The sequence below is a fragment of the Rhinolophus sinicus genome, linkage group LG18 (assembly GCF_036562045.2).
Source record: "Rhinolophus sinicus isolate RSC01 linkage group LG18, ASM3656204v1, whole genome shotgun sequence".
Classification (NCBI taxonomy): Eukaryota; Metazoa; Chordata; class Mammalia; order Chiroptera; family Rhinolophidae; genus Rhinolophus; species Rhinolophus sinicus.
The window spans coordinates 12,720,741-12,733,371 of NC_133767.1; the positions used below are offsets into that span (position 1 = coordinate 12,720,741).

At 46.4% G+C, this 12,631-nt stretch overlaps 1 protein-coding gene across 5 annotated transcripts in view; it reads right to left on the reverse strand.

The window, feature by feature from the left end:
- The window catches only part of LG18H16orf96 (linkage group 18 C16orf96 homolog), a 31,122-nt gene extending 22,535 nt beyond the window's left edge, over positions 1–8,587 (reverse strand). For all 5 annotated transcript variants that reach the window (XR_012493080.1, XR_012493079.1, XM_074322616.1 and 2 more), the window contains exon 1: positions 4,046–8,587. Coding sequence is in view for 3 of the 5 variants with exons in the window: in XM_074322616.1 (XP_074178717.1) it covers positions 4,046–4,465 (420 nt within the window). In the remaining 2 variants the exon portion in view is untranslated. The remainder of the gene's footprint in view (positions 1–4,045) is intronic.
- Between the last annotated feature and the right edge of the window lie 4,044 nt (positions 8,588–12,631).

The following is a 12,631-nucleotide window of genomic DNA, read 5'->3' on the forward strand; positions in this document are numbered from 1 at the left end:
CACTCATCATGAGGCATCTCATGCCCTGTGGTGGGAGCCACTGGAGGACAGGTAAGGGAGTTACGCTTGGATTTACATTTTTAAAGTGTCCTTCTGACTGCATGTACAGATTGGCCCTGGGAGGGTAACGGGGAGCCGCAGGACCAGTGAGGAAACTTCCAGGCAAGAGCTGAAGAATGCAATCCTGGGCTCATAGCTCGGTTCCACCACTGACTGGGGCTGTCATTGCATCTTTCTAAGTTTTCAATTCCTCAACGTAAAATGGGTATGAAAAAAATATGTGATAATGTATATAAAAGGCCTAGTGCATAGTTAGGCATTCAGCTAACAACAATAATAAATAGCAAAATGGCAGAAGTCCTTCTTATCAGTAATTATATTAAACAGATTAAACTTTCCATTAAGAAGCAGAGATCGACAGAATGGATAAGAAAACATGATCCAAACTCATGGTGTCTATAAGAGACATAGTTGGGCCGGCCCGGTGGCTCAGGCGGTTAGAGCTCCATGTTCCTAACTCCGAAGGCTGCTGGTTCAATTCCCACATGGGCCAGTGGGCTCTCAACCACAAAGTTGCCGGTTCAATTCCTCGAGTCCCGCAAGGGATGGTGGGCAGCGCCCCCTGCAACTAAAATTGAACACGGCACCTTGAGCTGAGCTGCCGCTGAGCTCCCGGATGGCTCAGTTGGTTGGAGCGCATCCTCTCAACCACAAGGTTGCCGGTTCCAGTCCCGCAAGGGATGGTGGGCTGTGCCCCCTTGCAACAAGCAACGGCAACTGGACCTGGAGCTGAGCTGCGCCCTCCAGAACTAAGACTGAAAGAACAACAACTTGAAGCTGAGCTGTGCCCTCCACAACTAAAATCGAAAGAACAACAACTTGACTCGGAAAAAAGTCCTGGAAGTACACACTGTTCCCCAATAAAGTCCTGTTCCTCTTCCCCAATAAAATCTTTAAAAAAAGAGAGACATAGTTTAGGTTCAAAGAAGTTGAAAGTAAAAAGATATAAAAAGATGTATCATGCAAGTAGTAACTGAAAGAGAACTGGAGTGGATATACTAATATCAGATAAAATTGACTTTAAGAAAAAAACTGTTACTAGAAACACAGAGGGACAATTATAATGATAAAATGTTCAATCCATCAGGAAGATATAATAAATATAAACATATATGCACTTAACAATGGAGCCCCAAAATACATGAAGCAAAAATTGACAGAACTGAAAGGAGAAACAGATAATTCAACAAGAATAGTTGAAGACTTCAATACCCCATTTTTGATAATGGGTAAAACAACTACACAGATCAGCAAGGAAACAGAAGATCTGAACAATGCTATAAACCAGGTAGACATAATAGACACTTATAGAACACTCCACTCAACAATGGCAGAATACACATTCTTCTCAAGCACACGTAGAACATTCTATAAGACAGACCATATGCTAGGCTGTAAAACCAGTCTCAATAAATTTTTTTTTGGGGGGAAGGGGAACAGGACTTTATTGGGGTACAGTGTGTACTTCCAGGACTTTTTTCCGAGTCAAGTTGTTGTCCTTTCAATCTTAGTTGTGGGGGGCGCAGCTCAGCTCCAGGTTCAGTTGCTGTTGCTAGTTGCAGGGGGTACAGCCCACCATCCCTTGCGGGAGTCGAGGAATTGAACTGGCAATCTTGTGGTTGAGAGCCTACTGGCCCATGTGGGAATCGAACTGGCAGCCTTCAGAGTTAGGAGCATGGAGCTCTAACTGCCTAAGCCACCGGGTCGGCCCCCTCGATAAATTTTTTGTTGTTGAAGATTTTATTGGGGAAGGGGAACAGGACTTTATTGGGGAACAGTGTGTATTTCCAGGACTTTTTTCCAAGTCAAGTTGTTGTCCTTTCAATTTTAGCTGTAAAGGGTGCCGTTCAGCTTCAAGTTGTCCTTTCAGTCTTAGTTGTGGAGGGCTCAGCTCAGCTCCAGGTCCAGTTGCCATTGCTAGATGCAGGGGGTGCAGCCCACCATCCTTTGCGAGAGTCGAACTGGCAACCTTGTGTTGAGAGGATGCGCTCCAACCAACTGAGCCATCCGGGAGCTCAGCGGCAGCTCAGCTCAAGGTGCCGTGTTCAATCTTAGTTGCAGGGGGCAGAGCCCACCATCCCTTGTGGGACTCGAGGAGTTGAACCAGCAACCTTGTTGTTGAGAGCCCACTGACCCATGTGGGAATCGAACCAGCAGCCTTTGGAGGTAGGAGCATGGAGCTCTAACCGCCTGAGCCACCAGCCGGCCCCAATAAATTTAAAAAGGACTGAAGTAATACAAAACGTGTACTCTGATTCCAATGAAATTAAATTTGAAATCAATAACAGAAAGTACTATTAGAAATTCTCAAATATGTGGAAATTAAACAACTGTCTCCTAAGTAACCAATGGGTCAAAGAATAAATCACAAAGGAAACTAGAAAACCCTTCAAGATAAATTAGAATGAAAACACAACACACCAAAATTTATGGGATGCAGCTGAAGCAGCACTTAGTAATTTTAGCTGGATGTGACTATATTAACAAAGAAGAAAGATCTCAAATCAATAGCCTAAACTTCCACCTTAAGACACTGGGGAAAAAACAGAGTAAACTACACCTAAAGCTAGTAAAAAAAAAAAATAAAAAAAAATAAAGATTAGAGTGGAAATTAATAAAATAGAGAATAGAAAAATAATAGAGGAAAGCAATGAAACTAAAAGCTGGTAGCAAACCTTTAGCTAGATTGACCAAGAATAAAAAAGATGACTCAAATTACTAGAATTAGAAATGAAAGAGGGAACTATTGAACCTGGAGAAATAAAAACAATTATAAAGGGATACCAGGAACAATTGTATGCCAACAACTTAGATCTAAGTTGGAGGAAACGGATAAATTCCTAGAAAAACATAAACTACCAAAATTGACTCAAGGAGAAATAGATAATCTGCAAGACCTAAAACAGGTCAAGAGATTGTAGTAGTAATAATAATAATAACAATACCACTGACTTCTATCAAATATTTAAAGGAGAATACCAATTCTTCACAAATTTTTCCAAAAAATAGAAGAATTCCAAAGTCAGTCTGCGAAGCTGTTCCCGGTTCTCTTCAGAGCACGTGCCTCAGTGTTCCCTCTGTGTGATGGGTGGCCTCCAGTCGCCCCTGCCCATCCGTCCTCTGTCCCTGCCAGCCCTCAGTGCCCTGAAGGTTGACCCACAGGCACTGCATTCACCATAACCACTGGCCCTCCAATTTAGCCAATAGGAGAATGGGAGGCGAGAGGAGGCAGGGTATTTATTCCCCAAGAACCAAAGTCTTCCAAGGCCCTAATGCATCACCAGCTGCTGGGTGGGGAGACAGGAGAGTCTGTGGTCCAAGGCAGGCCCTGCGTCTGAGGCCTTGGTTCCCTTCCTGCTCCCGCACTAATGAACATTTCTCACCTATAAAGTTGGGATAATGCTTTCTCCCACTCTTCCCATGGCTACTTCATGTAGGTTTTTATTCACTTGCTTTTTGTCTCCCTTGCTAGAACATGAACTATTATTCGCCTTAACTACCATGATGCCTCCCCCATGGGAGGGCCACAATTATCATTTTTTATTGAGGTGAGAGTCCTGTAACATACAATGAACTATTTTAAAGTGAACAATTCAATGGCATTTAGTGCATTCACAGTATTGTGCAATCACTGCCTCCATCTAGTGCCAGAACACTTCCATCACCCCCAAAAGGAGACCCTGCAACCACTTAGCAGCCCCTTTCCTTTCCCCCCTCCGTCCAGCCCCTGGCGACCACCAATCTGCTTTCTGTCTCTATGGATGTGCCCATTCTGGACATTTCACATCAATGGAATCACACAATATGTGACCTTTTGTGTCTGCTTGGCTTCTTTCCTCAACACTTGATGACGGGTACAAGCTTAGAGCTTTGCTTCTGCCCAAACGAGGAGGGCCCATCACAAGGGGACACAAGGAAATAGGGGGTGACATGGCTGGGAGGAGAGCAAAGGCGGCAGGAAGCTTCTGGAGGCAGGACGGGTTACCTTTTCCATGGCTTCTTCGTTGCCCTCTACCACCTTCCGGAGCTTTATCAGCTGCCACAGTTCCTGGGCGGGCCGGCTGGTCCCCTGGCTGGCCTGCAGCAGCTGGGAGGTGGAGGGCGGTTCCTGCAGCGCAGCCAGCTGGCTCTCCATCTTGTCGATGCGGCTCACCACGTGGTCAAAGACGTTGTTCAGCCTCTTCATGGGGCTGGGGGTGGGTTGGGCGTCTGCCTCCCGCGGCATGGACATGGTCTGCGAGGACTGGAGGAAGTCCTCGTCCCCCGAGAGGACCTTCTTGAGCTCGGCCATGTGGATATGCTCCAGGATGCCGTGCAACAGGAGGTGCAGGGCCTTGAAGTTCAACATGCCACACTGCGGGATGGCGACGTTGACCAGCTCGGAGAAGGTGAGCGAGAAGCTCATTTTGTCAGGGCGTCGGCTGGACTGGGGTTCTGGGCGGCCCTGGGCTCAAGTGGTGGCTTGCAGTGCACCCACAAGCTGCATGAACAGGGGCTCAGAGAGCCAGAGAGGCTGCAAGGCACAGCAGTTGGGAGAATGCGGCCTCTGTGCTGGTCACAGAGCTCAGAGGAGAGTTTCTGGTTGCTAGGACACCAAAGAACATGGCAGTGGGCGTGCTTCCAAGGGCCTGCGGTGGGGCAGAGTAGGTGCTCAGTTAATAGTTGGTGAACGTTTGAACAAAGAGCCGGCCTTTTAATTCAAGCCCTTCAGTTACATAGCACCCATGACCCTTTCTAAGAAGCATGTAGGGAAGGTGACGGAGAGGCAGCTTGCTCTTTGGAAATCTCTAGAATCAGGACAGGAGACAGAGTTCTTGGGAGTTAGGAAAGCACAGGTGTTGGGAACAGAGTCTGAAGAGCTAAGCTGGTTTCTGGACAGTGGCCAAACGCTGCACAAGTGCTTCTGGAGGATGGAGGCGAAAAGGGCATGAGACACTGGCTTTCACCAGGTCTGAATCCTGCCTGTCCCTGCCCTCCCGAGGGCACGAGTGACCTTCCTGAACCTTGCTGTGCTCCTGCTTTGTGCTGGGGCTCACCAAGACCCCAGTGCTCAGAAAGCTTAAGAACATGGCCGTAAGCCAGCTGCCACAGTCACAGTCAGGCCCTGCTTCTGTCAATTCTCAGGCATGACGATGGCAGCCTGCTGGTCCTGGCTTCCTAGGGAAGTTTGCAGGGAAGGCCCCCGACTCAGTCCCTGAGAGCCCCATGTCCTGGCCCACCCGTGTTCCTGGCATACAGTACACACTGCTTATATACAGCACATGGCATGAGTCTTTCGCCCATTTTTAAATCACATTGTTTTTTGTTGCTGAGTTGTAGGAATTCTTTATATGTTTTGGAAATTAACCACTAATCAGACATATAATTTTCAAATGAACTCTTTTAGTCCTTTTGTCCTTGTTATTTTCCCTCCTGCCACAGGCCCTTGGCACATGTAGTCTCTCTGGCAGAAACGTTTTTCCTTCTCATCTGTATTTGGGAAAGGAAACTCCTTACTCATCATTCAGGTCAGCCATCACTTTCCAAGGGAAGCCTTCCCCACATTCTTGATTAGGTTAAATGCCCCCTACTCTGGGATCTTAATATTTCTCATGTCTTTCCTTTACATGCTTCTCATGGTTGTTTGTGGAGCTCTTTGATTAGTGCCATTCACTCCAAATACTCTGGGAGTTCCTAGCGGTAGATTATATCTTCCCTCCAATAGGCAATGGCTCCATAGTAGGTGCTCAATAAATACCAAATGACTGGATGAATAAAACAGAGTAATTTGTAGAGAGCCTTTTCTCCAGGAAGAACCATAAATGGAGATGTTTGCTTCTTTTGGTTAAACCTCTAGACGAGCACAGGAAGGCTGATTTTAACCTTCTGCCATAACAATATTGAGCTGCCCCAGTTCGACTCACATAGGGTGGATTAAATGACACAAAGAAGTTGAAGATAAGCTGAAGCCACACTGTGCGATCCTTAATAACGTGTTCAGGGACCCACTGTGGTGAGACTGAATTTACAGTTGCTTTAATCCAAACAATAAGACTACAAGGCAGGGATTACTCTTATTTTTCTTTCAGCTCTTTGATGTATTATCCCATTGCCTTCTAGCCTCCATTGTTTCTATTGATAATTAGCTCTTAATCTTTAGGTTCCTTTGTAGGTGATGAGTCATTTTTTTCTTGCGCTTTTTAAAACTTTTTTCTTGTCTTGTAACTGATGTGTCTGTGTGGATCTCTTTGCATTTTTCCTACTTGGATTGGTTGAGATGCTTAGATGTAGAGGTTAATGGTCTTTTGAAAGTACATTTGGGAAGTTTTCAGTCCTTATTTCTTCGAATACTTTTTCTGCTCCTTTCTCTTTCTCCTCTCCTCTGATACCCCTATTACACGTATGTTGGTGCACTTAAAGGTGTCCCACATTTCTCTGGTGCTTTGTTTATTTTCCTTCATTCTATTTTCTCTGTTTTTCAGATTGCATAATCTCTATCAACCTAGCTTCAAACTGGCTAGTTCTTTCTTCTGCCAGTTCAAGCACTATTGTTTTGTAGATGAGGAAACAAAGATCAGAAAACTTAAGTCATTTACTGAAGGTCACTTAGTAACTTACTAAGTGGCAGGGCCAGGACTTGAATCTAAGATCTCAGCTCTCATCCTGCCAATCACTTATTCGTTCATTTGTTCACTCAACAAATATTTCCTGACTGTTGACCATCTGCCAGAAACTATTCTAGGGGCTAGAGAACATCAAACAGATAAGATCCCTGCCCTCATGAAGACCTCAAACCATTAAACAAACATAAATAATGTACCTCAAAGGATGGTAAATGCTATGAAGTGAAGCTGGCAATAAGATAATGGGGCCAGGTGCTCGGGTGTCTGTGCAGGTGACATCTGAGCTGAGACCTGAAGAGAAGGCATTCCTGGAGCTCCTTCAGGACTCAGATCTTTTACCTTCTTCTCTGTCTCTCTAGCACCAGAACACCGAGACCGGCACACAGCAGGTGTTCAGTAAACATTTGCTCCACGGGTGATAGGTGCAAATGCTCATGAGCCATGTGAATGATAGAAATATTACAAAATTGACGTTAACATTGAAATCATTCATGTTTCTGCTTAGAGTCATTTCACATTAAAATTGGAAGGTCTGGCAATACCAAGGGTTGGCGAGGATATGACCAGCAGAATACTCACATGCTCTGGTGGAGTGTAAATTGGTAGAAGCATTTTGGAGAAACAATGGGGCAGCTGAATATATGCACAGGCCATGACCCAGCCATGCCCCCCCTCAAGGGGCACCTGACAGAAATATACTCATGGGATGCACTAGCATGTCTGTAAAAGCAATATCATAATAGCCAGAAATTCCCATCTGGGAATTACCCAGAAGTCTATAAACGGCAAAACAGACAAACTGGTCATATATTCACATAATGGGCTATCATACTGCGATGGGAACGAATACTGACAACTTTGTGTAACAATATGGAGGACTTTCCTAGATATACAACTGAGCAAAAGAAACTGTATACAAGAGCTATCCTGTATGAACCCATTTCCATAAAAAGTGCACAAATGGAGAAAATTAATCTTTGCCGTTAGAAGTCAAGAGCGTGGCGACCCTGGAGTGACCTCATCCGTACTTGGAAGGGCGCGTGACGCAGAGTTGCTGGGAGTGGGCACAGCCGTGGGCTCCGTTTGTGAAAATACGCCACACTGCAGGCTTCCGATCAGATCAACGACCCAACAGTGTGGATTCCACAGGGGTGGCGGGCTCCCTTCCCGTCCTGTGCTGGCTGTGAAGACAGAGTTTTGCAAAGATGGGTCCGAGTAGGACAGCTTCCTCTCTCACCGGTGTGGGCTGGCTCACACGGGCTCTGCAGAGCAGCTCGCGGGGTGAGGAGACCATCCGTCTAGGATCACGAGAGCGGGGGTCTGCCAGCCGCTGGCTTTGCAGCTCTGCGCGTGTTACTCTTAGGTAAATGTGCACAGGCTCCTTGTGGGAATGAAGAGAGGTGTGTGTATAAAGTGCTCACCCGGGGGCACAAAGGAAGTGCTCAGAGATGTTCACTGCAGCTCCCAAAACGATTGCATTATTATTGTGTTTGGGGTTTTCAAGCCAATGATGAATCAGCCTGATGGAAGGAAGGGCTAAGGAGGAGGCAAAGAATTGTGGAAGGAGAGCAGCATCTTCATGGTGCTCCAGCTGTGCTGCAATGGACAGACCCCCTTCGGTCACGTGGAAAGCTGCATGACAAAAACTGTATACCAAACGCTCCAACTTGTAAGAGAAGACAGAAAGACATGTGAAACGAATCTGTTCTTAGGAGCTGGCCTAGTGACTCCTTGTGGGAGGGGGGACAGTGAGTGGGAAGGGGGCACAGAGGAGGTTGCTGGGGGGCTGCTCATTGTTCTGTGTCTTCACCTGGTGCTGGCTGCACTAACAAGTTGAGGTTCGTGAAAATGCATTAAGCTCAATACTTAAGATTATGTGCCCTTTCCTTATGGATCTCAATGTAGGAATCAGGCCTGATTTTAACTCTGGCCCAAGAGAACGAAACTAGAGGGATGAACATCTCCCCCCACTCCCCGCACCCCCATCCTCCCTACCCGCCCCAGCCCTGTCAGGCAGGCTCCAAGTCAGGAAGGTAAAAACAGAAGACTTCAACACGTCCCCTGCGCCACTGTTTTGCCAGCAGATGGCACTGGTTGTAGAGAGGATGGAGGAACACACTCTTTCTGTGCCTTTGGGCTGTTTCCTGCACAACCTGGGAGGCAAACAGCTCTCAGGAACACAGTGGGCTGGACCCACTGAAGGCCAACAGGTGTTTACCCAGTGGCAGGAGGATAATCTGGTGGCAGGGGCCACCAGGTGCAAAAGAACCTGTCACTGAAGGTGTGCTGGGCCGAAGGCGCTCGCTGCCCTACTTGTGATAAAATCTGGACTGAAAATAAAGGGTGGCTGGCTTTGCAGTTACAGGTGTGAGTCTTGGAGGCCAGAAGGGACGAAGGTGACATAGAGAGAGCCAAGGGGGTGTGTTGGTATGGAGGGCAGGTGTCTGCAGAAAGCATTCACCAGGAAAAGGTGAGGCAAGCACCTGTACTGCAAGACTGCCGACGACACCTCCTAACACCCCCTGGGACAGTTGTGGGCTCCTGGTCTCAGATATGCCCAGGAGGCTCCCAGAGCAAACTAGATAACACGGTAAGATCACACCATCTCGGCACAGAGGTGCCTGCCTTTACTCTGTTGTTTCATCATGCGCCTGAATTCTTCCGAGTTGCTACCTATTTTTTTTTTTTTTTTGGTAACTGCTTTATTAAGATATAATTCACATTCACCCATTTAAGCACACAATTCAAGGCTTTTAGCCTATTTGCAGAGTTGTGCAACCACCATGAGAATCAATTTTAGAACATTTTCATCATCCAAAAAGAAAAACCCTGTACCCATTAGCAGTTGCCCCTCCCCCACTTCCCACCCCCCACCCCCCGATTTTCCTCAGTCCTAGGCAACAACTAATCTTTCTGTCTCTATGGATCTGCCTATTCTGAACATTTCATACAGATGGAATCACACAACACGTGGTTTTACGTGACTGGCTTCTTTCGTTGAGCATCATGTTTCCCAGGCTGATTGATCCATGTCGTGGCATAAAATCAGAACTTCATTCCTTTTTACGGCTGAAGAATAGTCCACTGTGTGGATGGACCACACTTTGTTGATCTATTAGCTGGTGGGGTGTTTCCACTTTCTTGGCATTAGTGAACGTGGACATTCACTCTGTGAATATGAACAAATGCTGCGGACATTTGTGAACAGATTTCCGTGTGGCCATGTTTCCATTCTCTTGGGAATATTCCTAAGAGCAGAATACCTGGTGAGTCATGTTTGCTGTTTCCAGGGACATGTGCCTTTGGCTTTACATGCAAATACAATCTAATCGTCTCATTTATTCCTTGTTTCCTGTTACCAGCAAGTGGGAGATGGCAGATCCATTTTTGTAAGTGAGGGAAGTGAAGCCCAGAGCACTCAAAGGACAGCAAATAACAATAAAGCCACCACTTGTACTGAGTGCCAGCACATGCCAAACACCAGGCCAAGTGACCTAACTGCAGTAAGCCATTCCATCCTCACAACAGCCTATGAAGCTGGCATTATATTTACTCCCACTTTAGGGTTAGAAAATTTGTATTCTGAACAACTGAGGTGGCCCAAGACTTGAGCCCAGTTCCAGCTCAGTAAATTTTAGGTTCTCGCCGGCTCCCAAACCCTCTGCTAGTCAGTGGACTCAGGAGGGTCAGCAAATTTCCACCCAGCCTCTGGAATGGTAAGGGTTGCATGTCCGTTCTACTTGAGCTCTACTGCATGGGACACTGTGGACCACCAAAGCCCTCCTTCCTCTCTGACTCTCTTCTTAGTCTCCAAGAATCTTTCTTGGATACACCCTAGAGTCCCTTTCCGTCCTTAATGGGTCTCCCTGCCTCCTATTTCCACCCTTTTCACACTGCCAGAATGACTTGCCTAAAACACAGATCTAGTCAGATCACTCAGCTTCAAATTTGCAACATTCCCCATCACTGCTGAACAGGTAAGTGCTACATTCCATATACTGGTCTGTAAGACCCTCATCTTTCCCCACCCAACACCCTCCCATTCATACTGTCATGTGGGGTCTCCTGTCCCGCTCCCCACAAGAGAATGCAGGACATGGTGAGGCCAAAAAGGAACACCCACGGAGCCATGGATAAGGGATTCATACCACTATAATCTCGCTGGCGGCTGAGTTGGAGACACATGAAGTAAGAGCCACACGATCCGCAGCCTGCCGTCCACTTCTCTGCCAACCAATCTCACTTGCTAACTGCAATCCGCCTCTCTGCAATGCACAACCCACAATCCACGCTTGCTTGCTTGGCCACGGCAGTTATGTCAGTGGCTAATGGCTCACTGGTTACAGCTGATGGCCAACTAGTCACAGCTGATGACCATCTACTACCCCAGCCAGCACCTTTCCACGTGAGGCTGACAGCCTGGAAACTGCTCTTTGGGACTTTGTCCCCACAATACCCTATAATCCAGCCATAAAGAACTGCTTGCAGTTTCCCAGAGACACTCATGTCATTTCTGTGGGACTTTGCATTAGCAGTTCTCACTGCCAGAGTGCCCTTCCCCAGGGAACTTCAATGTCCCTCTCCTCTCTGAGGCTTCCCTCCTCTGGGTACTACATCCTCCACCTCTCAAAGCACTTTGTTTTGAAGTCTTCCACACAAGCTGTTTTATTAGCTTCCTTAGTTGGCTGCGCGCACTTTGAGAACAGAGATTGGGCTTTATTCCATTCTGTATATTTCCAGACCTAGAACAAGATCTTGTTTGGTTGAAGGAGCAATTAGGCTCTCACTAGCTCCCCAACATTTATAGAATAAATATTCTATATCTACATTGTCCAAATAGGGTAGCCATGAGCCATATGTGGCTACTGAGTTCTTGAAAGGCAGCCGGTTCAAATTAAGATGTGCTGTAAGTTTTTGCACACTGGATTTCAAAGACTTAGTGTGGAAAAAGAATGTAAAATATCTTTGATATTTTTTACATTGATTAAACAGTAAAGCAATATTTTGCATATATTGGGTTAAATTAAATATATTAGTTTCTCTTAAATTTTTAAAACACAGTTAGCAGAAAAAATTTAAATTACATATGTGGTGGTCTCCCAGCTTCCTAATTGCTTCTCTTGATCTAAACTACTCTCCACACGGCCATCAGAATGATTCTTTAAAATGTCAATTGAATTGCATACAGTTGAGTCTCATTATTCGTGGTTACGGTCCATAAATTTGCCACAAACACTGAATGAGTGAATATTGAACCACCGCTCTTGGGGAAGGAAATACAGGGTAAGCTTCCTGACAGCCTCTGGTCACACTCACATCAACCGATCAATACATAACCGTTTCATCAGTGTTTCTATCCAAAGACACCTGTTAAATACATGATACTGATTTAGTAGTATTGAACTCAATATAACTCATGTCTGGACAAGGTTCATCTAACACACGCATTTTCTCTGTAAGGCACATCCCAGCCTCCTCGCACTCAGGAACACTAGACAGCGCTCGAGCAGTGCTTGGGAGCCATTTTAAACAGCAAAACCACCAACCAAAAAGCCTAAGAATGAGAAAAACAGGGCACTAAACATTTATAAAAAGGACATTTGTTTCCAGCATTAGAGCTGAAACAAAAAGTGAGAGTGTTGCCTTATTAATCTCATCAGGCACACCAGGCGACAAAAATTTTTCCCATTCTGTGCACGTCTTACAGAATGAATATACAGCCCCTAAACTCAAATGCAGCCGGGAGGGAGGAAGGAAGGTGCGCATTCTCGGATGGATGCACTGGTGCTGGCCTGGGCGGCAGGGAGAACTAACAGGGTCCTTCCTCGTCTCCCAGCCACTCCCTCAACTTGACTAACCGGGCCCTCAGGCCTCCCACGTGCCTCCTCTGGGCGAAGTTCCTCCGCTTGTCGTGACGTCACCAGGGCTCGGCACGTGCCAACCCCGAGCTGACCTCATGGCCCCGCCCC